The 26,567-nt window shown below is 39.7% G+C and overlaps 2 protein-coding genes across 7 annotated transcripts; one reads left to right on the plus strand and one right to left on the minus strand.

Annotated features, from left to right (window-relative positions):
• Positions 1–145: 145 nt before the first annotated feature.
• Positions 146–5,359, minus strand: THYN1 (thymocyte nuclear protein 1). Of its 5 annotated transcripts, none has more exons than XM_039878879.1 (8): positions 5,277–5,359; positions 4,899–5,030; positions 2,957–3,138; positions 2,097–2,165; positions 1,656–1,748; positions 1,021–1,116; positions 651–801; positions 146–340 (listed from the first exon to the last, which is right to left on the minus strand). In XM_039878879.1, the coding sequence occupies exons 2-8, from the start codon at positions 4,939–4,941 to the stop codon at positions 294–296; spliced, it is 681 nt and encodes a 226-aa protein (XP_039734813.1). In that variant the 5' UTR covers positions 4,942–5,030; positions 5,277–5,359; the 3' UTR covers positions 146–293. The 5 variants fall into 5 exon arrangements, with proteins under 5 accessions (XP_039734813.1, XP_039734810.1, XP_039734809.1 ...); XM_039878876.1 differs by having other exon boundaries at positions 146–337; positions 5,147–5,282; XM_039878875.1 differs by having other exon boundaries at positions 5,147–5,282.
• A 23-nt stretch (positions 5,360–5,382) lies between these two features.
• On the plus strand, positions 5,383–26,066 carry ACAD8 (acyl-CoA dehydrogenase family member 8). 2 transcript variants are annotated; one of them, XM_039878871.1, is made up of 11 exons: positions 5,384–5,663; positions 9,983–10,083; positions 10,541–10,710; positions 11,324–11,433; positions 11,829–11,905; positions 12,288–12,425; positions 21,794–21,929; positions 22,028–22,125; positions 22,461–22,613; positions 23,203–23,305; positions 25,237–26,066. In XM_039878871.1, the coding sequence occupies exons 1-11, from the start codon at positions 5,558–5,560 to the stop codon at positions 25,287–25,289; spliced, it is 1,245 nt and encodes a 414-aa protein (XP_039734805.1). In that variant the 5' UTR covers positions 5,384–5,557; the 3' UTR covers positions 25,290–26,066. The 2 variants fall into 2 exon arrangements, with proteins under 2 accessions (XP_039734806.1, XP_039734805.1); XM_039878872.1 differs by lacking the exons at positions 21,794–21,929; positions 22,028–22,125 and having other exon boundaries at positions 5,383–5,663.
• The last annotated feature ends 501 nt before the right edge of the window (positions 26,067–26,567 follow it).

Below are 26,567 nucleotides of genomic sequence, written 5' to 3' on the forward strand. Positions count from 1 at the left end.
GCACTCTGGTATTGCCACAGTGAAAGAAGAAGGTAGAGGTAGCCCTGTATCTTGTCAAGGGACAAAAGAAGCCAGCCTGGAGGTAAAAGGCCTACAGTGGTGTATTCTACACCCAATGCGGTTGTAAAATAAAAGCTTTCCAACATTGATATTAGCATTTTATTGAGAAAGTACACAAAACCCACCTATGTACACAAACCCCAATGAACATAACAAGCAAGCCTCCTCACACCTTTTGTCTTATAAAAGCTTCACTCCTTTGGAATAATGTCTTGCCCATTCCAGCGTATCAGTTAACTTGGTTCCTTTTCCTCCAGGCTCAAAATAAAATCAAATTCTTCTACCAAAAAGAGAAAAAAGGAAGAATTAGGTCCCCTCTCTCCTCTTGAACAGGGAAGTTATGCTAGGCATTCCTCATGTACCAAGGCCGGTAGTCAATCATTCAAAAACTATTTATGGAGTGTTTTACTATATGCCAAGCATTGTTGGGTAGTGGGTACATACCAACGCAAAACTCAGGACATTATTTTCTCCCATGACGATGTTACAGGCGAAGAGACAGCATAAATACTGTGCCCAAGTTTAGTCAATAAATGAGTTCATGGCATCATCCTGGTGCATGGGTAATAAAGGACAGGGCTCGCTCTTACCTTGGGTCAGGGGCTGAATTGAGAGTCTCTGGCGAGTGAAGAGTGCCATATTTTTTAAGGGGCCACCAGTGGCTTTGTGAGCTTGGTGATGGGTTTTGAGCTCCGCCAAGGAAATGAAACGCTTCATCATCCGAACAAACTGTACATCCACCTACATGACAACAGTGTATGGGAGAGGAAGACATGTCCACTGTGTTTTAGCTGCTTGCAGGAGGTTCCTATGGGCAGGCTGCTAGTGTTCTGTTCTTATATCCAAATTCAGGGTACCCTCATGTATAAGAGCTGGTCTCTGTACTTAGACCTAGAGATACCCCAGACCATCCTCCCTCTCTTTGTCTATCCTTCCCCTCATGAAAACAGCAGTCTTTACCATGGCCCATTTGGGGTTGTCTTCTTTGCTGGAGGGATCATAATAGGGATTGCTTTTCTCAAACTGTGTGTGGTCTGGGTAAGCCTCCTTCACAATCTGAAACCAAAACCAAGCCTCCAATCAATTTCCTGTGAGCTCCAAAGCCAATCTTTAATCCAAGGCCAACTTTTAATTCTGACCCTGCACACTTCTTATTCCATCTGCCTGGCTGCAAAGCCAATGAGGGCTCTGATATCTGGAAATAATAGTCTAAGACAAACATATGAAATCAACCTTGTTTTGACAATCTTCAAAGTATCTTCTAAAACCAAATATTAAAGGTTATTTGTGCCATTTTCCTCCTGCAGTTAATAATTTTATCCTGATAACTCCTGGCTTGGAAGAATTTTTGAGTGAGAAACCAAAGTGTAAAAAAGGAAGTCTACGCCAGTGGGACCTGAAATTAAGGCCTGCCTTGTTATAGTCCTTGCCACACAGGAAGAGGCCAAGGCAGTTTTTCCATACTCCACTGAGATCAGGAATGGGAAAGAAGGCACTTTTTTTTTTGTTACCTATTTAAGCTGTATCCCTCTGTATCTACATGAGTAAGTGATGCTGAAGGGAGAGGGATTCAGACCAAAGCCTGTGCAACTAACCTTAATAAGTCCGGCAATGCCTGGCTCTTTGCAGTTGCTATGGTAGAAGAAAGCTTCTTCCTCCAGCTTCATGGCTCTAAGGAAGTTCCGAGCCTATCCCAGGGGAGATTAAGAATTATCCTCCTGACCAGCTAGGAAACACTAGCTGTTAGCAGAAATCAAGTCAACTTTTATTAGATGAGTTTTTCTTTATTGCAATTTCCCTCAATTCTATTCTTACCTTTGCCAAAATACCCAGACTTGTATCAGGACACCGGCTAGAACACACACCATTTGACTGCATGCAGTCAGAGAAATTAAAGTACTTTTTAGTATGTTTTTAGGTTTGAGTTCTGGGAAAAAGCAACCTTGGCCAAAAGATTTTGCTACTGAATAAGTCATAAGAAGGAGGCAGGCATTTATCCCATTATAGGTCTCAAGGCCCTGCCCTTCCCCTCTCACCTGATAGTTGCGGACACCATCCCAGCATGCTGTCTGCTTGGGTTGTGCTTTGAGATCCTCAATGCTGAACTAGGCAACAGGAAATAAAGCCATTCATAAATAATCCTGAGCCATTTGGTAAGAATATATGGATGCAGATCACTCCTTCCCCTATAGTAAGGGTGCATCTGGCTACAGTGGAGATATATGTAGTGGACTGGGAAATAGCTCCACAGAGGTACTTGTATTGGGCAAATGTAAGTAAGCCTTTTTACCTTATCCTTGCTAATTAAGAGGTTTAGTTGAATGGATAATCCAGAGGATAAAGTAATTGCTGGTTATTTGTATGTCACTTATTAAAATATTATCTATTTCTTCTATAATATTTTTAATCAGATTTTATCTGGGCTATATTATTAAAATTGGTTTGCATTAATTCTCTGAATCAGGAGCATAGCAGGTGGCGAGAGAAAGGCAACCTATGATTGACATGTCTAGATTAGGAGTTGGCAAACTACAGCCTTTAGACCAAATCTAGCCCCATGGCTGATTTTTGTAAATACAGTTTTAGTGGAATAGAGCCATGCCATTTGTTTACTTATTGTCAATGGCAGAGTTGCAACAGCTACTATAAGACCCAAGAGCCTAAACTATTTACTATATGGCCCTTTACAGAAGAAGTTTGCCTTCCCTGTCCTAGATAGAGGATTCACAAGAACAGATAGTTGATGGTAATAAATCCTGCTGATTTTATTCTTTATTACCTTTTCCCTACCCTTCAAAGTTCAAAAGCTGGTGATGGAACCCTATGGTGTCCCATATTCATTTCTTAATTAAAAGAAAATAGCTTGAATGGATTGGAGACAGGCACATGGTCTCACCTTCACATCTACACCTTTCTCTAGACGGCTTTCTGGCTCTGACTTCATCAGCCAATAGCTGCTTAGATTTTTCGTGCAATTTTTAGAGGTTGAAGTCTTCTGAGGGCTGGAGTTCTCCACTTTAGTTGATGTCTCACCTAGGTTCTTAATCTTGGGACGTTTTCCTGCTGGTCCCTTCTTGTCTGAAGTAGGAGAAGAAACAAGAAGAGAGCTGTCATGCTTGCTGAGAGGTAACATTCCATTGTGGGAAGAGCATATGCTTTGGAGTCAGACCTGGATTCAAATCCTGAATCTGTCAATTACTAGCAGTAGTGGCTTAACTGCTGAACTTCTTTCTTATCTGTAAAAGTGGGACAAGAATGCCTACTTAATAGATAATCTTCTGGATTATCTATTCAATGGGATAAGAATACATGGTTGTGGTTTAGGATTAAAGATCCTAGCAGAGTACCTGGCACATACAAAGTAGTCAATAAATGATTTCCCTTCCCTCACTCTTTTCTGTGCCTTTGCTAAGACTAGTCTTTCTAACGAGAAAAGTAAGCCCCTATTCCATGGACTTGTTCTGAAGATTAAATAATAGAAATTATAGGCTTAGACAATGCCTAGCTTAACAAATATTCAATAAATATTAGGTTATTATCATCGTCATCATCTCATACTTCTTTCCTTGCTCACTGTGCTTCTGTAACCTGCTTCTTTTCTGTTCTTAGGCAATGCTGAGACAGTATATAAAACAGATCATTCAGGACTTTGCAAACATGGTAAAGACTGGCTTTTATCCTAAGAGAAATTAGAGAAAATGTGCCTACAACATAGTAGCACTCAACAGCTAACAGCTGTTAAATTCTTACTATATGACACACTCTAAACTTATTTATTTTTTTCATCCTAAACTCAACTCAGTTAATCTATACAATCTATGAGATGTTCTATTCAACTGGAATATGCACCCCAGATTACACATCTAGTAATGTAAGAATCAGGACCTGTCACATCGGTCTATCTGAATCCACACTTAATGACTATACTACACAATCTCTGAATTAAATCAAAGCTCCTTCATCAGTCATCATTAAATGTCATTTATGAATGTCTAATACTCTGAACTTTCCTAGTTTAGTTCCTAGTGATCCTTCTGGAGTTAGCAGGAACACTGTAAACACCATATGTGTTGTTACATAACACAGTGTGTTGTAGTCAATCTGGAACCCTTGCAATTCCCAAAAGAGGTACTTTCTCTACCTTTAATTGTTTTGTTCCTGCTCTTTATCCACTCAGAATGCCATTTATCCTTGTGAAAATAAAAATGACATCCCATTTTCTTTGCCTGTGGTTAGCCTTCCCATTCTTTAAGGATGGACAATTCTACTTCCTTCTCAAAGACTTCCCTGTGATCCCTCTTTGTTGTCACACACCTAGCAATTCAGCTTCCTGGACCCTTTCACTTATGTCTGTTTGCATTTTTCAAAGGCAGGAAAAAATATATATATATATTTATTTATTTATATAAATATATATAAATATATATATAAATATATAAATAAATAAATAAATAAATATATATATATATATATATATAGATATCCCCCCCCCTACAGCATCTAGTATTCCTAGGTGGTCTCTCATCCAAGTATTAACCAGGCCGGACCCCACTTAGTTCCGAAGGAACTGTATATTCTTGAAACTAGTAGTACATGCCACCCTGTATCACAAATATTTTATTGTGCTTACCCAACAGCTATTGTTTAAATGAGCAAACAAGCTGAAGGAGCTCTGGGTTTAGCTTGGTGCAAAGAGTGAAGGAGATGGAAGGCGATTAGGAATAACAAATGAAAATAATCCACAAAGGATTCTCCCAACAAGGAGGGAGTTGAAAGTATTAAACCATAGAGAAACGTTCTTTATGGGGATGCATTTTTGCAGCCTAGGTGCAGCTCACCTGGCTCAGCAGCCCCAGCCATCCTCTTCTTGGGTCTCGGCATGGTCTTCCTGCACGGTCCTGAATAGCGGAGGATTCTGGAATCTACCGAGAGATGCAAGACGCCACTCCGTGTGTGCCCTCCCCAGAAACCTGCACAGAGCCAGATGGACACAATGAGAGGAAATTTAGAGGGTATTAGCCCCCGAGGTTCTTTTGCGAACAACACAGACTACCGGGTTTGAGCCCCTCAAATTTCTCCCAGTTACCTATGCCCCCATTTCCACGTCGCATAACCTGCCCCTAAATTCTCCTCAGTTGTTTCCTTGATCCTTCTCTCAATCGTTCATCATTCTCTCACTGAACCGGATCTACCCCTTCGCAGAACACCCAGCCTACCTCCAACGCGCTGGAAGCAGGGAAACAGCCTCCCGGCGGCGCTTACAAAACGTGTATCTCCTGCCCCCAGACCCCAGGGATCTCTGGGAGTTGTAGTCCTTGCCCCTTGCACGGGACTCCGGAAATCCGGCGCAGTGGGTGCCGCCTTCAGCAGTACAAAGTCGAAGTGCAGTGTGGGGCACGGGGCAGGGATATAGCATCTAGGGCCACAGGCTCTGGACTAGGCGAAGAAGGTAGAAGTGATTCGCTGTCAGACCTTGGCAGTAGCAGGAGTAGCTGCGATGTTGCGAAAGGGTTGCTGGCGGCTCCGAGCGCAGCTCTCCTTCCTGCACAGAAGTTTCCAGGTCTCCAAGAGCGGCCACCGGAACTTGGTCTCCTGCATCGATCGTAAGGCTAGCCCGAGGGTGCAGGTGTTAGGGACCCGGGCGGGGGCCGTGGTTCCCACGCTCCCGGGGCGCGCTGTCACCCTCGGGAGGTCCGCACTGCCATCACCCCCTGCCTGCCTATCCCCCGGGCGGTCATCCTCGGCCCTGTTCGCCATGCCGGCCAGTCATCCCCAGGCAGTAGGCACGGTCGTCACCCCTGGGTCGTCATTTCATCCTGTCTACTTGGGTAGCCTTCTCGGCCGACCTCTCTCGGATCTCTGTTGCGCCTCTGGGCCTCGTCTGCTACTCCCCCACCCCCAGACTCGGCTTGTGAAACGTGTGCTCCAGGCCTTTCACTGGTTCTTGAGCCCTTTCCACCCTTCTGCCCACCGCACCCGTCGAGAGGAACTTGAGAGTTTCTCGCCTGAAATGTGTCCTCTATCGCAAAGAGCCCTCTGTGGCTAAATTTTGATATGAAAATACTTTGCAGCTTAATCCTCGTTGCTGATGCTATAAGTTTATTGTTCAAATCTTCCTTAAACTTAATTTATATTATCAGTCTCTTAAGATCATGTTTCATAAGTAAACTTACATAAGAATAAAGGGTTTTACTTTTATTCTCACAACTCTGAGGTACATTCTGTTACTATCCCTGCTTTCAGATAAGGAGTGAATGCTTAGGTGCAGAAACTTGTGGCGGTTGTTTTTGTTGTTTATTTAATTCATAACAGTATGTCATAAAGGCAGTAAGAATGTGAAGGCCTGGTGCTGATAGTGGTAAATGAACAAAAGCTCCAGGTAATAACAAGATTTGCTCACATATTTAGATTTTGTAACTTAGAACCTATACCTATAAAACACTTTTACTGTTGAAATTCCCAAAGGAAAAAAATATATTATCACAAATGGGGAAATTACCAGAGTTTACAGACCTGAATGTCTTCAGGAACCAGAGAAATAATTAAGATTCGAATAAAGGTGGTGAGGACCTAGGCTGACTAGGGAATAACTAGCCACTTTGTGACTCTGTCAAGCACCTAATGACCTTTTTCTTCTGAAACATTTTTTTAAAATTTTAAATAAATGACTCTTCTTTATAGCAGAATAGTCTATGTATCCCTTAGATTAACATTTAGATCTATAAAGTGCACTAAGGTATGGAATACTGTTTCTTCTCAATATCACCTTCACAAGATGTTGCCCTGTTCTATCTAGCACTTAGAATTTGGTAAACAGGGTCACCCTTGTTGATACCAAAGCAGATAAGGAGTTATTCTGGTAATAAATAGGTTAAATATGAATATTTCCAGCAGCTAGTGGTGTAACTTCAGCCAATGAGATGCTTTTTCATGTTTTTAAAAGAAATTATCTTTTAAATAGTAAAATGAAATTGTCTTTTCAATTACATCATCCTACGTATTAAAATTAATGGAAGTGATCAACAAATATTTCTGATTGTTTCACTGTATATTCTAATGTGAAAAATAATTTTAGGAGAATTATAATTTTCTATTTTAATGTATTACATATTTATTACATGTAATTTCCATATTTTACTGGTATTAGTATCATTTTACCAATGAGGAAATTTACTCAATATCTAGTGGCGCCCCCTCATTTTACAACAGGACAAGTGAGGTTTACAGACATACCTGACACTGAAAATTATACAATTTATAGTTTCAGAACCAGAGCTCAAATGACATTCCTCATACAGTGCTCTTTCACTACAATTTGCTACAACTTCTCAAGCATCCCCAGAATTCTAAGAAGAACTATTGATTCTCTAGTTAGGTTACTATTTTGGATGCTTTTTGACATTCTTATTTGGAGTTTTTTGTGTACGGTATAAGTCTGATTCACCCTGTGCAGGTTGCTGATCCTCCTGTGGCTGTATGTGTTCACTTCTTGCTTACATTTGAGTTGCTATCAGGTGAAGGCTTTCCTTATCTCATTTAGGCCCTTTTTCTATTTAGCTTTACTGTGTGTGGGGGTGTGTGGGCGTTGGTTTCTTAAACTCACCCAGTAGCTCCAAGCAAACTTCACGAGGCCTGGCTTTTGTTTTATTTTATTTATTAATTTTTTTTATAGTGTATGTTTTCTGGGAACTTAGGTATTTTTACTTAGTAACCAGGCTTTCTTGTATATGATTTGCTTTATAACTTGCCTTTTTTTTACTTTTTTCTTCCAAGTAATGCTTTCCTTTTGTTAGCATTCCCTTAACTAAAATTGACTGTTTATTACCTAACTTTAAAAAATGTAATTATGTTGCATTTACTTATACACATGATGTGCAGACATGTATTTTCTGTTATTTACTTAGGATGCAATTCAAATCTATTTCTTTTTTCCTTGAACTACTTGTTTTACTCTGTCAAATAATAATAATAGTAATAACTGTAAACATTGAGCTCTCGCTGGGACCGAAATTCTGTAGCACTTCTATTTATACATAAGGTGTCTGCATTTTTACCATTTGTGTCATCCTTTGTGTAAATGCACCATATTCATCTTTGTAACTTCAGCACTGCTCCACAGTGGACAGTCAAATATTCTTTCGTGAATGGTCTTGGAACTTTGTTCTGCAGGAGCATTTCTGCAGGATTGTGCAAATAGATGACCTGACTCCTACTCAGGGAACCATGAATTGTTATCTCTAACAATCTTCCTGAGAGTAACACCCAACAAAAGGTTTCTGCTCTGGGCTCTTCGAGGTAGCCTAATCTTTAATCTTCACAACTATTCATTTCTGAGTTTTCCATCTATATGAAGTCCTGATACAGACTGCTTTCTCCTGTCTCACATAGAAGATGCCCAGATCTGCCCCAGAGAAACAGACTCTGCCACCTGAACTTATTCTCTGTTGGAAGGCCTGTGCGTCAGTTCTAGGCACTGAAATATATTGTCGAGAGTGGACCCATAGTCTTTTCTTAGTGCTCTTTAGCATCACCCCAGAATGACCAAATTTTTAACATTAAAAGTAATACAGAGCCCTGCATTTTCTCGTTCCTCCTTACATTTTTACAACCACCACTACTTTAGGGCTTCACTGTGCCTTTAAGTATAGGCATGCACTCCTTTTTTTTTTCCTGGCACACTTGAGGCAGGTGATCCTTTCAAAATGGCAGTGCTAAGAAACAACAAAAGAGAAATAAATATGAACAATGTAAGTCGGATTCACCCTGTGCAGGTTTCTGATCCTACTGTAGTGTTCTGGCTCCCAGGATTTGTGATTCTATCTTTTTTAAATTCTCTACACTATGCCCACCAGGTTGAAGTTTTGCACAGGAGCTTTGCCTGCCTCTAGCTGAAAGTCCATGTCACCTTCCAAAACATGAAGCATATTTTAGGCCTTACTTAACTCGCTAGATGACTTAAAGCTCTTTTTCCCAGTTCAGTCCTATCTCACTCTATGCAGTTTTTGAAAAATGTCCTTAAGGGAACCGATTAAAGAAAATTTGTAAAGTAATGATGTTAATTGAATAGTCACTGTTTTATGTAGATATCTTCCTCTTAAAGAGTATTTATTACCTCCGATAAAACACTTTTACAGTATAATCTTTTACAAGATGTTTAAGGCTCTAGGGAAACTTCTCCCAGTGAAGCTGTACTACCTTCCTGTTGGTATTGCTCACTTAAGTCATTGTCTTTAGCTTTTAAGTATCTTACCTAGAAGTGAAGGAATTACCCAAATTTACAAGACTGATAGAAAACGTTCTAAGAATTCTGAGTCCATGGGGTGAAAAAGATTTAGTAAGGACTTAACCATGTTTTTAATATTAGAAGGTTTTCCTCATCATAGTTATCAGTGAATGTCTAAGACTTGCCAAATGCATGGCCTTATGATAGGCTCTTTTCCTTAATTTGAAAGGTAAGACAAAGTAAATGTATCTTCCTTTCATACTGTTTTTTTGAAATGAATGTTGGTGCCAATAGACAACTATAGACAGATATACACAGATAGGACGGGATTTTCCCAGGATACCAATATAGAAAAGGTAGGACATCCTAAAGGAAAAGAATGTTTACCATAATTTGAGTGTCAATGTGTGTTTATTATTTTTTAATGTGTGTTTATGAAGAGAAAGAGCTAGATTATTGAAAGAATAACTAGGAGGTAAATAAAGTCAGCCAATCCATTTGGAAGTGAAGGAAGAAGGAAAAAGGTGATGATATATCAAAGAAACCAATGGTGGGTGATGTTATTCTCTGGATGTTAAAGGTAGTACTGTGTATGGGAAATGCTATAATAAGTCCACTGTCCCGTCTTCACGGTACTTGGTGGTGGTACACTTCCTGGACCTCTGTTCTGGAACTGAATGTGTGCAATCTTGCCCATAGCTTCCATGGGACTAAATGAAGAACAGAAAGCATTTCAGAAAGTAGCTTTTAACTTTGCTGCTCAGGAGATGGCTCCAAATATGGCAGAGTGGGACCAGAAGGTAAGAATTTTCCTTGTGGCTAGATTCCCCAACAAGTGCCATAATTATCTTCATCTCTTTATCCTAATTGTTCAATGTTTATTTTCTAGTTACAAATGAGAGTACTGGTAATGGTGTGATTCCTTTCCTAAAAGGTATTTTCATTATCTTGAAGATATCTGGTTTTTGTTTTGTTTTTTGGGGTTTTTTGTTTTGTTTTGGTTTTTGTTTTGTTTTTAATATATAAAGATTTAGACCACTCCAAAAACCAAAGTGGTCGTGTTGATAATAAAAAGAAACTTTAATGCCAGAAAACCAGTCCTTATAAAATGCATTTTAAGTGATACCACTGTTAGATGACATATTAAAAGAATCCCTGCACTCTCAAATGCAAACATCTTAATCCCTCGTTTTGCCCTCCAAAGAAAAGTCCATCTGTGAATCACTTATTGGTGACCCTGCTCTCTTTTGTACACAGGAACTGTTCCCAGTGGAAATGATGCAGAAGGCAGCCCAGCTAGGCTTTGGTGGGGTCTATGTACGAACTGATGTAGGTGGGTCTGGACTGTCACGGCTCGATACCTCTATTATCTTTGAAGCTTTGGCTACAGGCTGCACCAGCACCACAGCCTATATAAGCATCCACAAGTGAGTGTCCAAACTTGTAAAGTGCAACAAAATATTCACGTGGGTTGACTGGGAAATTTCAGATAAAAGGGACCAAAGATTTATCTTTTCAGGCTGATCACCTTTGAAGAACTAGACTGTTAAAAGTTCACACTAGGTCTGCTGCTGCCTGTTGGACTTGAATCTGTCATCTTATATGTTGCCCAGATAACCAGGTCTGCCTGCCTCCTCCCAAATCCTAGATTGAGTGGTACCAGACACTCCAGTAGAGTGGTCAGAGCCCAGTCTCCTTTTTCCTTGACCCAAATATGAAACTTTCAGGAATTTGGGAAAGTACATAAAACTCTTTGATTTTTAGGAAGGTCAGTTAACCTAACTAGCAGTAGCATGAACATCCAAGTGAGAAATACCTTGGCCCTGGTTGTCTCTGGGTGATGTGTGTCCTAGGAATAATGTTCTAATCCAGGCCTTTCCTTTAAAGTTGAATCATCTCAATTGTGACATTTCCCTCCACACTCTTCTGTTTCTACTTTTCTGCCTTTGTTCCCTTTCCCCACCCATTCCCCACTCAAACTTCCTTTTCTTTTCCATCTTAATCTCTGTGAATGCCTTTTCTTTTTGCTATACCTGTCAGCATGTGTGTCTGGATGATTGATACCTTTGGAAATGAAGAACAGAGGCACAGATTTTGCCCACCACTCTGTACTATGAAGAAGTTTGCTTCCTACTGCCTCACTGAGCCAGGTGGGTTTGCCATACTGCCAGTTGAAACGTCACTCAAGTGAAGTCACTGAGAACTCCTTAGCCCATTGATACAAATAACAGTTGTTTACCAAGATGTTTTTGTTGTAGAGTAACTAACAGATGACTAAGAGGCCTCTAGGGCAGAGTTTCTTCAGGCTCTGTGTAGAGGATTCACTGTAAGCTAATGTGATGAGAGATGGAAAATGGTCTGATTGCTATACGTAATTTTTACCAAGTGCAAAGAGTCCCTTTGGCTGTCCGATTTTAAAGTATCAAACTCTGAGCTGTTTGTTTTAAGGGAAAGTTCTCTAGGAGATGCAAGCATGCAAGGGCTTCCTTAACTTTATTGACTTTCCCCCTCACCCTGTCTCTTTCCCCTCTGATCCCTGCCTTAGGGAGTGGGAGCAATGCTGCCTCCCTTTTGACCTCAGCTAAACAACAAGGAGATCATTACATCCTCAATGGCTCCAAGGTACCAGTTTGCTCTCCTCTCAGAACAACTTCAAGATTGTTTCCATCTTCCTGCTGATATCACCTGGATCCTTGCTATCTGCAAGTTAATATTCCCATAAGATTTTTCTGACCCATTTCCTTTATTCACCTTCACTATTTTTATCTCTTGATCTGATTCCATATAATTTTGTTCATTTTTGTCTATCTTTTTTATAGTCTCATCAGCTAGATCCCTAATTCCTCAGTCACTGCAGGTTCTTTTTACCCCTCCTTAGTTTCTCTCTGCCGTTATACCTCTTAGTGTCCTATAGTTGTGGGGACCCTAAGTATTTTCCCAGGTGGTAGGCTCAGAGAACTCATGCATTCCCTGGTCCCTGTATACCTCCTCTGCAATCCCACAGGCCTTCATCAGTGGTGCAGGTGAATCAGATATCTACATAGTAATGTGCCGAACGGGAGGACCGGGCCACAAAGGCATCTCTTGTATAATTGTTGAGAAGGGGACACCTGGCCTCAGCTTTGGCAAGAAGGAAAAAAAGGTAAGTGGCTATTGACAGGGAGCAATTCAAGTTATGAGACTGCCACCTGCCGGACCAAGCTCTGCTCTATTTCAGGAAATAGGTTCACGTACTTTCTAATTTGTCTTGGTGACAGTTGCTTCTAGTAGGATTTTGACAGTAACATATAAAATAGAGTATCGTTAATAAAACCCTAGGACACTGACTAAAGTGGCAGAGTTTGCCATTAAGATCCACAAGCTGCCTGTTGTTTCAGTGGAAGTGATTTCTCTGTCTTTTCTCCTGCTTCCACTTTTGACCTGTATTTCTTATCCAGCGTTTTATTTTAGTGCACTCTATTATCCCAGGAAGAAATACTTATAGAAGATCTGATGTTCATTAGAAGTCTCAGAAATTATAGGAATATGGGCCACTTTTCTTCTTTAAGTAAAGCTCTTTGGGAGATGGTTGTATTTCAGGAATATGAAAGGAGAGTGTTTCCCTGGATGCTTTGAGAAGACATTCCTAGGATTAAGACATCTCATATTGAGGCAATGAACAGCAGAACTGTGATTATGTAACTGTAGCTAGTGATAAGGGTAAGACCCATTCAGGTTTGTTACGTCAAATGACAAGAACAGTCATCTGTCTCCCATATGTACTGTTACAGTTAGAACTTCGGGGGAGAAGTCAGGTAATGAAATACATTTCTCTTCTCATAGCTCCTAGAGTTTCCAATTTTCCTTATATAACTCTTCCTGATCATTTGTACCTGCCAAAGAGTTAAGAGTTGTAATGCTTGTTTTGTAGTATAGCAGATATTTACTAGATACCTACTGTGTGCAAGGCTTTATGCTAACCCCTGGCGGGATACGAAAGTTACTCCCAGCCTTATTTAAGATTATAAGACATATGCCATCTTACCTATGTAAGACATGCTATGATATATAAGATATATAGCTATAGAATTTCTTGATCTTTGGATTATAAAGCACAGACCAACTATGGACTCTGACACATAATTTTACAGGACCCAGTTAACTGATTCAGGTGTTTGATATGATGATTATTTCAACACACATAGGTAGCATCCACCGCGATATTTGTGCTATCTATTGACAGAATACCAAAGCTACCAAAATTTGTGCCTGGAGAAAAATTGCAAATAAGTTTCATAAGCTAAAAGTGTATCTTTTCTTCATTTTCTGTTTCTCTCCTCTCACTTTTAAGCATATATATTTTCTTTCCTTTTTGTTTATTTTCAGTTTTAATTATTAGTTTTGCTTTATATATTTTTAATGTAAGGGAATTCGGAAGGATGTCTTTCATTCATTCAACAGCTGGTGAGTGCCCCCTGGGTGCCAGGCACTCTTCTAAGTAATAGGGCAGTGAACAAGACAGACATGCTCTGCCCTCATGGAATTTACACTTTAGTAAGTAGGGACAGACAATACACACATGAAGAAAAAAGATACCTTCCTAACTAGCTCATTGCTAGAGAGGAAATAAAACAATATCAAAGGACACTGATTGAGGAGAGTTTCTTTAGATACAGATTAAATCAGTAAGGGCACAATATTTTAGATGACATCTGAAGTTAGAAGGAGCCAACTGTGAGAATTCTGGGCAGAGACAGCAGTAGATACTGAGGGCTTGAGATGGGAATAAGGTTAGCCTATTTGAAGAACCAAAAAGTAGTTCAGTATGGCCCAAGGGTAGTGAGCAAAGAAGAGAATCGTAAGAGATGAAGTTGGAGAGGTAAGTAGGGCCTTGTAGATTAAGATTCAGTGTGAAAAGTCATCCACCGATCCTCGTGGTTGATTTGGCTGTTCTGATAACTTCAGCAGCTGGCCTTTTTCTTTCCTTGCTCTATGGCCCTCTTTTCTGCAAGCATGTGCTTTGACTTGGCATATTTAACACATTATATAGCTGAGAGCTTTACACCACCAACTGTGCATTGACTTTATGAGAAAGTAATAAGGACTTGCTTTATCTTAGATTTAGTTGTTAAAAAGTTTCGTATAGAAGAATGAGTTTTCTCCTGGGATGGGTGGAAGTGAGGCCTCTTAGAAGAGAGTATGAAAATAACACGTGAGACATAAGACAAGACTAATAATAGAGGTTCCAGTCAAAATGGCAGAGTAGAAAAAAAACCTACTTGCCTCTTCCCATGACTGCATTAAAATTACAACTAAATCATAGAACAGTCAACCTGGAGAATCATCTAGAGACTAGCTGAACAGAACTTCTATAACTACGGATATAAAGAAGAGGTCATATCCAAACTGCTAGGAGGGGCAGAGACGCAAAATGGGCTGGTCCCACACTCACACGCATAGTAGAACATTGCGGGGGGTATCTCGGCTGTAGATGTCTTCCCGGAGAAGCGAAGGGCCCCAACTCCACCCCAGGGCTCGCAAGCCCACAGTTCCAGTGCCAAGAGGAGGAGTCCCCACAAAATCTGGCTATAAAAATCAGTGGAGAATGTGACCATCTGGGTGAGACATTGGAAACCCAGATGTCCCCTTAAAAAGCCCACACACAGACTCACTCACAGGCACTTACCTTGGGCTCAGATGGAGGGACAGCAGCTTGGGAGGTGCCAGAGACATACAAGGAAAGACTGAGTTATGTGGCTTCAGGGCTGGAGCACTAGCCATCATTATTCCTATGTTGAGCCCTCTTCCTGTGCAATTTGTTGGCAGGCGCCATCTTGCCTGTATTGAGCCCAACCCCAACACAGCCAAATCTAAATCTGCATTGACCTAATGAGCTCTGCTAACTCTATTCCAATGACTCCCTCAAACCCCACCACACCCCACCACAAATTGCCAGTGGAAATTTTGTGGCTGGGCGAGTCCCATACCATGCTCTCAGCAGGAAGCTCCTTCAACAGCAGTCAACAGGCTTCAACTCACAAACCTTAGGAGATATTTTTGGTGGCAAGCAAGGAGCTCTGTCCTGAGCTGCAATAGTTCTTGAATAAATATCAAGAGTTTGTGGGCCCAGGGTGGGCAGCAGCTTTCCTTGGTATGATCTCAGACTTTTTTTGAAAGTGGCCATAGGCTTGACATTGGCACCAAGTCTGAATCTGAACTAACGTGGGGAATACTACTTGCCCCACCCTGGTAATTCCCTAGGACCTTGCCCCTTCCAATTTATGTACCATGCGAGGCTCTTTCAACTGCTGAGCCTTATGGGCAGCTGGAAGATAGCCTCAGGCTTTGGGGTGCCCTAGGTCTTTTGCTGAGTTGCTGCAGATCTGGTACTGGAAACATTCAGCCTCAGTTCATTGTCTGGCCTCTCGCATGTGCCTACAGGTCAAATACAGACAGCCACCAACCACAGATAGCTTTGTAATTCCTACCAGGTAGCCTTGGGCCGGTCACAGACAGCAGCTGACTTTGGCTTACAAGGGAGCCCCTCCCAAGGAAGTACAGAACCACCACATCCAGAGGCTGTCGTCAGACCACAGCAGAGCACTGCCTGATTTGCCCCACAAGCAGTGAACCCAAGGGGTGGTATCAACAGGAACATCAGCCCGCTGGGGCAAATCCCACTTTGTGGGGTCAGCCCCCACATAATAGCTTATACACCGTGTTTATGGCCAGTCCTCACAGCCAGTTAGTGTATGCGTTGATCCCACCCACTGACATGCAAATAAATAAGGCTCAACTACAACAGAAGGGCACACATAACCCACACAAGAGATACTGCTAAAGCACCTGACCCATGTGACTAGGGAGACTGTGCCACTGGGCCACACAGGATACCTACTACATTAGGCCACCTGGCTAAGACTGGGATATGTATCAGATCTACCTAATACATAGAAATGAACACAGAGGGAGCCAAAATGAGGAAACAAACATGTCATAAATGAAAGAACAGGAGAAAATTCCAGAAAAATAACTAAGTGAAATGGAGGCAAGCAACTTACCCAATACAGAGTTCAAAACACTCATTGTAAGGATGCTCAGTGAACTTAGGGGAAGAATAGATGAGCTCAGTGAGAATGTCAACAAAGAGATAGTAAGCACAAAAAGGGGCATAGAAACCATAAAAAAGAACCAGTCAGAAATGAAGAATACAATAACTGAAATGAAGAATATACTAGAAGGAATCAACAGTAGATTAGATCAAGAAGAGGATCGAATCAGCGATTTGAAAGACAAGGTAGTGGAAAACACCCAATTAGAACAGAAAAAATAATTTTAAAAAATGATGATAGTTTAAGGGACCTCTGACACAATATCAATTATAACAACATTTGCGTCATAGGGGTACCAGAAAGAGAAGAGAAAGAGAGCAAGGAATTGAAAACCTATTAGAAGAAATGACGGAAAACTTCCCTAAGCTGGCAAAAGAAATAGACATGCAACCCCAGGAATCGCAGAGTCCCAAACAAATGAACCCATACAGACCCACATCAAGACACATCATAATTAAAATGACAAAGCATAAAAACAGAATCCTAAAATCCAGCAAAAGAAAGGCAGCTACTTACAAGAGTACTCCATTAAGAATGTCAGCTGATTTCTCAAGAGAAACTATGCAATCCAGAGTGATTCACAAGAAATATTCAAAGTGATGAAAAGAAAGGACTTATAACCAAGACAGCTATACCCAGCAAGGCTACCAATTAAAATTGAAGGTATGATAAAGAGCTTCCCGGACAGGAAAAAGCTAAGGAATTCACCACAACCAAGCCAGTGTTACAAGAAATGTTGAAGGGACTTCTTTAAGAAGAAGGGGAAGAAAAAAAAAGAACATAAATATGAATAATAAATTGACAGTAACTATGTACCTATCAATAATCACTTTAAATGTATATGGATTAAATGCTACAATGTAAAGACATAGGGTAGCTGAATGGATAAGAAAATAAGACTCATGCATACATATGCTGTCTATAGGAGACCCACTTCCGATCGGAAGACATATGCAGACTGAAAGGAAAGGGATGGAGAAAGATATTTCACACAAATGGAAATGAAAAAAAAGCTGGAATACCTATACTTATATCAGACAAAATAGACTTTAAAACAAAAGCTATTAGAGACAAAGAAGGACATTATAATGATAAAGGATTCAATCCAACAAGAGGGCATAACCTTAGTAAACATTTATGCATCCAACATAGGGGCACCTAAATAAGTCAACTTTCGACCTACATAAAGGGAGAAATCAGTAATACAGTCATAGTAGGGAACTTTAAGGGAGAAATCAGTAATATAGTCATAGTAGGGAACTTTAACACCCCATTGACACCGTTGGACAGATCAAAAATCACTAAGGAAACAGCAACCTTAAATCATGCGTTAAACCAGATGGATTTAATTTATATTTTTAGAGCATTACACCCCAAAGCAGCAGAATATATATTCTTAAGTGTACACGGAACATTTTCCAAGATAGACCACATGCTGGGCCATAAAACCTATCATACATCTTCTCCAATCACAATGATATGAAACCAGAAATCAATTACAAGAAAAAAAAAATGAAAATTACACGAACACATGCAGGCTACATAACATGCTACTAAACAATGAATGGGTTAATAATGAGATCAAAGTAAAAATCAAAGATACCTTGAGACAAAATTAAAACAATGACCTCAAATCTATGGGACACAGCAAGAGCAGTCCTAAGGGAAATTCATAGCAATACAGGCCTACCTCAAGAAACAAGAAAAATCTCAAAGAAACAATCTAACTTTATGCCTTAAAGGAACTAGAAAAAGAACAACAAAATCCAAAATGAGTAGAAGAAAGGAAATAATAAAAATCACAACAGAAATATATAAAATAGAGTCCAAAAAAAAAAAAATACAAAAGATCAATGAAACCGAGAGCTACTTCTTTGAAAAGATAAATGAAATTGATAAACCTTTAATGAGACTCATCAAGAAAAAGAGAGAACCCAAATAAAATCAGAAATGAAAGAAGTGACAGCTGACTCCACAGAAATACAAAGGATTATAAGAAAATACTACTAACATTTATATGCCAACAAATTGGACAATTTGGAAGAAATGGATACATTCCTAGAAACATACAGTTTTCCAAGACTGAGTCAAGAAGAAACTGAAAATATGAAACGACTGATTACTACTGGTGAAATCAAATCATAACCAAAAAAACTCCCAACAAACAAAGTCCTAGACCAGAGGGCTTCACAGATGAATTTTATCAAACATTCAAAGAAGAATTAATACTTATTATTCTGAAACTACTTCTAAAACTTCAAGAGGAGGGAAGGCTCCCAAGCTCATTCTATGAGGCCACCATTACGCTGATTCTAAAACCAGACAAAGACATTACAAAAAAAATTATAGACCAATAACCCTGATGAAAGTGGATGTAAAAATCTTCAACAAAATATTAGCAAGCCAAATTCAGCAATACATTAAGAAGGTCATATACTGCAATCAAGTGGTATTTATTCCTGAGATACAAGATTATTTCGATATCCACAAATCAATTATTGTGACATCATATTAACAGCTTGAAAGATAAAAACTCATATCAATAAATGCAGAAAAAGTGTTTGACAAAATCCAGCATCCATTTAGGATAAAAACTCTCAATAAAGTAAGAATAGAAGGAACATACCTCAACATATTAAAGATCATATGTGACAAACACACAGCTAACATAATGGCAGAAAGCTAAAAGCGTTTTTCTTAATATCAGGAAAAGACAATGCCTACTTTCACCATTTTTATTCAACACTGTAATGGAAATCCCAGCGACAGCATTCAGACAAGAAAAAGAAAAAAGTCATCCAAATTGGAAGGAAGAAGGAAAACATTATTTGCAGATGACATGATACTGCACTTAGAGAACCCTAAAGATCTCACCAAAAAAACCCCAACTATTCAAACTGATAAATGACTTCAGTAAAGTAACAGGATACAAAATTAATAATATTAAGATTTTATGCACCAATAATGAACTATCAAAAAAAGAAATTAAAACAATCCCATTTACAATTACATCCAAAAATAAACACTAGGAATAAATTTGACAAAGGAAGCAAAAGACCTGTACTCAGAAGATTATAAAACATTGAAGAAACTGAAGAAGATACAAATAAATGGGATCATATACCATGTTCATGAATAGGAAGAATTAACATCATTATAATGTCCATACTACCCAAAGCAATCTATAAACTTAATGCAGTCCTTATCAAAATACCAATGCCATTTTTCACAGAACTAGAACTAATAATTCTAAAATTTATATGGAACCACAGGAAAACCCAAATAGCCACAATAATCTTGAGAAAGAAGAACAAAGTTTGAGGTCTCACGATACCTGCTGGTGTAAGAACAGACACATGTCAATGGAACAGAATGGAGAGCCCAGAAATAAGCCCACACCTATATGGTCATTTAATCTATTACAAAGGAGGCAAGAATATACAGTGGGGTACAGACAGTCTCTTCAACAAATGGTGTTGGGAAAATGGACAGATAACATGTAAAAAAAATATGAAACTGGACCACCTTCTTACACCATATACAAGAACAAACTCAAAATGGATTAAAGACTTAAATATAAGGCCCCAAACCATAAAACTTCTAGAAGAAAACATAGGCGGTAAACTGTCTGACGTGGCTCTTAGTAATATTCTTTCTGATATATCTTCCCGGGAAAGGAAAACAAGAAATAAATGAGAATCAATCAAACAAAAATCTTCACACAGCAGAGGAAAACAACAAAATGAAAAGACAGCCTCCTGGATGGGAGAAGATATTTGCCAGTGATGCATCTGATAAGGGATTAATATCCAAAATTTATGAAGAACTCATACTACTCAACACCAAAAAAGCAAAGAATAAAAAAAGGACAAAAGACCGAATAGCCGCTATTCCAAAGAGTACATATGTACAGATGGCCATAGACATATGAAAAGATGCTCAACGTCACTAATCATCAGAGAATGCAAATTAAAACCACAGTATTGGAAGGTTTCAGATTGGTGGTGAGACTGTGGGAGCCTGAAAGAAAATAAGATCACTATCAGCTCAAGAGACTGACTGGGAAGGCCTTAGGAGGCTTCATTTAAGCTAGACTGATGGAGATTGGGGTTGGGGAGTATTCCCGGTGGAGGAAGCAGAATAAGCAAAAATATGTATTTAAATACCTAGAAGCACATTATGTTGACCAGCTTGACTGGAGTGGAGCATACTTACAAGTGACAAAGAAAAGGCTGAGAAAGAAGGATTGGACACATTTTTGAAGACCTTAAATAAAAGGCTGAGGAATAAAGTTTATCTTTCTAACAAAAAGGAGCTATTGAATGTTTTTATGTAAGGAAGTGATGGTGATGTGAAGACAGTAGTGTTTTCAGAAGTATAGGGAACTGAGAGATTTTATATAGTCTTGTGATTTTAAAATCTGTTATCATTAAACCTCAAAGTTCTTTGAAGCCTTGGAAAGTACCTGGAAGAGCAGATGAAAGAGTCAAGTAGTGAGAGCCTTAATCTTTTTATATATGAAACCTCTAAATAAGATTTTATTTGAAGAAAGTGACTCTGCTGACTTTCTAGTACAACTCCCTTGTATAGGAGAAAACAGAAGCCACAAAAAAGCCAAGTGATTTGGCCAAAGATGAAGAGTATAGCTGGTTAATTTGCATAACATGGACTACATCTCAAGTATTCAAAATTTTCTCTGGGCTTGTGACATATATTCAAGGATGTCTTGGTAAGTCAGCTTTTTGGGGAAAACAGAACCCAAAAAAATCCTCATAGTTTGCCAGTAGTGTTTGCCAGTTTTGTATGGAATAAATACTCCCACTATGGCTGATTTCAAGCCACCTATGTGATGTCACTGAAAGCCATGTTAGGAAAAGATGTGCATAATTGGCTTTTGTGAGCTGGATCTCTCTGCAGTTAAATGATTGACTTAGGTATTGCCAACACAGTGAATGTTACTCATGACATCCTAGAGGAACACTAAGCTTTTGAAAGAAGTATGGCTATTGTTAGTAATAATCCTTATGTTGTCTTCATGTAAGGAGAGGTAATCCAAATAATTCTTATATTGTCTGTTTTTTATAAAACAATGTACTCATGGGGCACCAAAGTGAGGACAGTCCTGCCCCAATCCTAAAAGAAATTGTGAGAAGTGTTTGTGAGTAGGTTAATCTGGAAGAGTAGACATTAGAAAGTAGATGCTCTTAATATGTTAAAAAATGTTCGGCTGAAAAAAGAAATCTGTCATAGTTGAGAGAGATTTAAGTCTGACTGAGCTTTTATTTCTCATTTTAGTTCTAAAGGGTCTGAATCTCAAGGTTAATGGAACCTGTAATTCACAGGCTTTCATCAAAAAAGAACACCACCCTGAGTGGTGAATGAATAATGGGGCAGCCATACAGTCCTTAATTTTTGCCAGGTGGGGTGGAACTCTCAGCCAACCCGAGCCGTTATCTTTGAAGACTGTGCTGTCCCTGTGGCCAACAGAATTGGGAATGAAGGGCAGGGCTTCATCATTGCCATGAAAGGACTGAACGGAGGGAGGATCAATATTGGTGAGAACACGAAGGGATACAGCAGGGAGGGCAGCAGGCAGGGGCAGGCAGCACTGTACTTCCAGCTCAGTTGAAGTGTTGGCACTCTTCCTTTCTAGCTTCCTGCTCTCTGGGGGCTGCTCATGCTTCAGTCATCCTCACCCGAGATTACCTCAATACCCGGAAGCAGTTTGGAGCGCCTCTGGCCAGTAACCAGGTAACTGCTCTGGTGTCTCTGCATTTTGCTTCCCACTCTTTGCACGAGACCCACATTGTCCAGGAGAGTGTGGAGTTCTGCTCCCATCTTAGCCAGAACTTGTGCTCTATCACTAATGTTTTTCCAAAGGTAATAATATTCAATGAAGTGCAGGGCAAGTGAAGTAGACTTAGAACTTATAAGGCAGTGTGTTTCCTCTGTAGAAGAGGCAGGAAGCTTTAAAGATTGGAGTCACTTAAAAAAGCTATCTCATTAAAGATGTCTTACAGGGGGCCCCAGATCAGGTGCTACTCTAAGCCTATCTTGTCTGGTTCTCTTCTGCCCTATTGCTGTAGTACCTGCAATTCAAATTGGCTGATATGGCAACAAGGCTGGTGGCCTCACGACTGATTATCCGCAGTGCAGCGGTGGCTCTGCAGGAGGAGCAGGAAAATGCAGTGGCCCTGTGCTCTATGGCCAAGCTCTTTGCTACAGATGAATGTTTTGCCGTAAGTGATGTATCTCCTGGGCAAACAGGGAGCAGCTGCTATATCCAGGGATGTTGAGAGCCATCAGTCAACTGGGATGCTGCAGGGATTGCCTTGGGGCTTAAGGATATAAGTTAACTCATGAGAGGCGTGCATGGGAGCTCTCATAGCTGGCCATTTACCTGTTTCATGCCATTACACACTTCATTCTGTCATTGTCATTTGTGTTTAGTTGAGACCTACCATGTTTCCAGTGTCAGGGACAAAATGTTTCCACATTGAGGCTGCGTGGCCCCTAGATGGCATCTTAACTTCATAGAATCTCAGCCCTGGTGTTTGCAGGTAGCTTTTCCCCTTAGATAATGAGCCAGAAAGGCAGCAGTTTCTGTGTTGCCTGTCTGGTGAGAACTGACAAGTTCAGGTGAACTCTGCTTGTCTCTGAGTACAGAGAACATGGAGCCTGTCTTTTGGCTTGGCTAGTTATCTGTAGGCTTTTCTTTCTCATATTAGTTTACAGGAGGCTGCCAGATTAGGGGCTGGGATGAGAAAAGAGAAACCACTTGTTCTAGTCTTCCTAGAATTCAAGATCTTAATCCCTGTTTCCCTGCAGATCTGCAACCAGGCCTTACAGATGCATGGAGGCTACGGCTACCTGAAGGACTATGCTGTTCAGCAGTATGTACGGGACTCCAGGGTCCATCAGATCATTGAAGGTAAAAATTTCCAGAGGTTATTCTCTCTTTTAGAACAGTTACAGGATCACCACTTTTCCCCAGCTTGTCTATCCCCAGACTGTCTGGCTTTCAGGGTTCCACCAGGCCCTGTCTGTCTTTGACATCCTCCTTCCTCACTCCTCCTGACACTGTCTTGGAAGGGCCTGCATTGGTGCCATACAAAGAGCACAAACCTCAGTCAGGAGGCTCTGCTTTATCATGTGGGTAAGTCATTGATTCATTCCACTTCTGCTCTTTTTCTTCATAAATCTTAGGAAAGGCTCAAACTGAGATAATATATGAAAAAACATTTTGGAAGCTACAGCAGCAATTATTCTCTATTGTTATAAAATACTTGCTATAAAGTAATCGGAATCTCAAAACTTCTGTACAGTAATTTACAGGGCAAATGTGACCAATTTGATCACCACTGCCTCTACAAATTGATTATCAACCAGATGGTCCAAAAGATATCTCTGTCAATATCGCTAATGGATTTTTCAGTAAAATAAATCATCCGTATATGGGTATCTTCTTGGTAATCACAGACATTCAGGCTGGGAAATGTGTAAGCTATTGGAGTCATGCTCAGAGCATGGCTTTCTCTACTCTCCACACCAGTGTGTAAGTCTCAAAATTACATGACCGTTGTTCCAGCTAGCGTAGCCGAGGCTGTTACACTGTAAGACAAGCCGAAAGAGCAAAGGCTTGTCTAAGTGACTTTCAGTGAAATGTTGTGGGGCTGCTTTCATGGAGCATAGAAGAGGCCTATGAGCAGTGGCCTCCTTGCTGCTTTCAAAGCATGCTTCACAAAGCTGAGCATGCATCTGAATCAATTGGAGAGCCTGTGAAAACATTCTTGGGCCCCAATCCCCAGAGTTTCTGACTTAGGGGGTCTTGGGTGGGCCTAGGAATTTGCATCTCTGCTGCTGCTTGTCTGAGAACCACACTCTGAGACTCACTGCTCTGTTGTTATATCCAAATCACAGGCTTCTAAAGGTTAGTCTCTGCTTTCTGCTGCAAACCTCCTCCCTGAAGTATATTTATGAGCTCAATTGCTAGTGCTCAAATTAAATTCACTATAGTCTTATTCCTCCTACTAGTCCTGCAATTACTTTTTGACCCAACATTATGAATGTAGGAAACTTCACCTTCATTGTAACTGTCTTGTAACCCTGTTACAATAAATGGGAGAAACCGGATATGTTTATTTCAGGCTACATCATCATCCACTCCTAGAATATTCAGGTGCTGATCTTTATCACTTTGTTTCCTCATGGATTTTGTTATTGGATAAAGCTAAAATTTTAGATTTGGTTTTATTTGAGATGCGTGATCATTCATTCCTCATGGGGGTTCATATTTCTCTTTGTATTAAGGCCATTATAAAAATGAAGCAAGCAACTGACCCCCTTTTTCAGAGAAAATGTTTTTGTTTGTTCTTTTAAAATTGTGTTTTCTGATTATCAAAGATTGGTATATTTATTGTTGAGAACTTACAAAATATAGGAAAGATTTTTTAAAAAGTCACTCATGTTTCTACATCTAGAATTAATACGTTGGACTCCTTTTATATTTAAGTCCAAAAATATCCACTTTTGGTCTTTTTCTATGCCTTTGTAGGTATACTGTATATACTATTTTATGTTTTTTTGTTTTTTTTTCCCGAACATAAGTATTTTTACCATCAGGAGAGGTTTTTTGTTTTGTTTTTGTTTTTGTTTGTTAATAAATTTATTCCTCGGTTTCTAACATTTTTCTCTACTTTGGAGGGAAGTCTGTGATAACCTCTTCCCTCACAGGAGTAAAAGCAACAATTGTAGTTTACAGCCGTGACTACCCTGAGCTAGGCTCAGAGCACCCTGGTCAGAGCTTTACTGAGCTCTCAGACTTGCTGCTACTAAATCTTTCATTCTTATTCCCTCTTGCAGGTAGCAATGAAGTGATGAGGATGCTGATCTCTCAAAACCTGCTTCAGATATAGCTCCCAGACTTGATGTTCTGGCATGATGTTTAATGTGCAACTCGAATTAGTATTGAGTGGCTCCATACAGATGGTTCTGTTACAAATGAGTCATGGATTAGATGGAAGGACCAAGTTCTGCCAGGGCTACCCTTCACTCTGTGTGTTGGCAGCAGTGTCAGCTATAGGACTGGGCCGGAGTCTTCAGAAAACTGGAGGACCTGCCCTGAATGAGGGTGTAACAAGAGGACACATTACCGTGTTTGCCTAGTGCATAAAGGTGACTAATGAAGATGCACCCGCTGACAAATCACAGTCCTCTCTCAGATCCACATTGTCTTGATTTGTCTACATTTTGCTGATTCACTGCTTTTCTTTCGGGGATCAAGGTGTGGAAAAGGAGAAATAAAGAGAATATGGCCTCCTATCTTTTTCTGTCCTTTGCACCTCAGCTAAAAATACAGGTTTTTTGTGGGTTATACTTCCTTTGTAACATACCTGAGAATATACATCATGATAAAATGAGTTTAGGAAAATTTTGCTCCTAAGCTTTGATTTAGGATGTATCCGTACTTCTGGACCACCTGAATGTCAAGGGCTGGGTTATTTATTGTTGTTTTCTTTTTTAGAAGCATGTGGTCTAGGAATGGTTTCCAAAGTTTCTATAACCCTTCCTTGTAAGTACTTTGAGTATATTTTTTTCTATCTCCATTTTTGTGTTTTTGAAATTCCTCTTTTTAAATGTTTATTTATCACTGCATTGATAAATAAAACCTATCCCTTTCTGTACTATCTCGAGTTCTACTAAAGTTGGTTTCTATCTTATCTTTCTAAGCCTTTACAACTATTTTTTAAATTTTTATTATATTAAACATTTATCTAGATTTTAGAATAATAATCAAAAACATCTCCTTGACCAAATTTGCTTTTAAAAAGTAGGCCCCTTAAATTACCACTAGCTTTGCAAACTAAGTGGCGTTTATGATTTATGAAAGTAGATTTAAAGTAATATTCAAAAATGGAGACTTTTCAGAGAATCTTGTTATAAATGATCATTACATTGCTCCATCCCTTCATCTCTATAGAATAATCCAAGATATTTTGTTAACTACGAGTCAGTGTTTAGAGACACCAACATATGCATCTTTAGCTATGACAAATATTTTCTTTTTTTGAATGCAGATGTTCTATAAGGAACTGTGCTAGGTACTGCAGGGGGATAGGTTGTAGATATCCCGTAAAGCTTGAAGTATGTTTCTGCCTTCAAAGGCCTTATTTAATAGCTGTAGTGCAAAGTAA

Source organism: Pteropus medius, unplaced genomic scaffold (genome assembly GCF_902729225.1).
Source record: "Pteropus medius unplaced genomic scaffold, Ma_sr-lr_union100, whole genome shotgun sequence".
In the NCBI taxonomy this organism is placed as follows: domain Eukaryota; kingdom Metazoa; phylum Chordata; class Mammalia; order Chiroptera; family Pteropodidae; genus Pteropus; species Pteropus medius.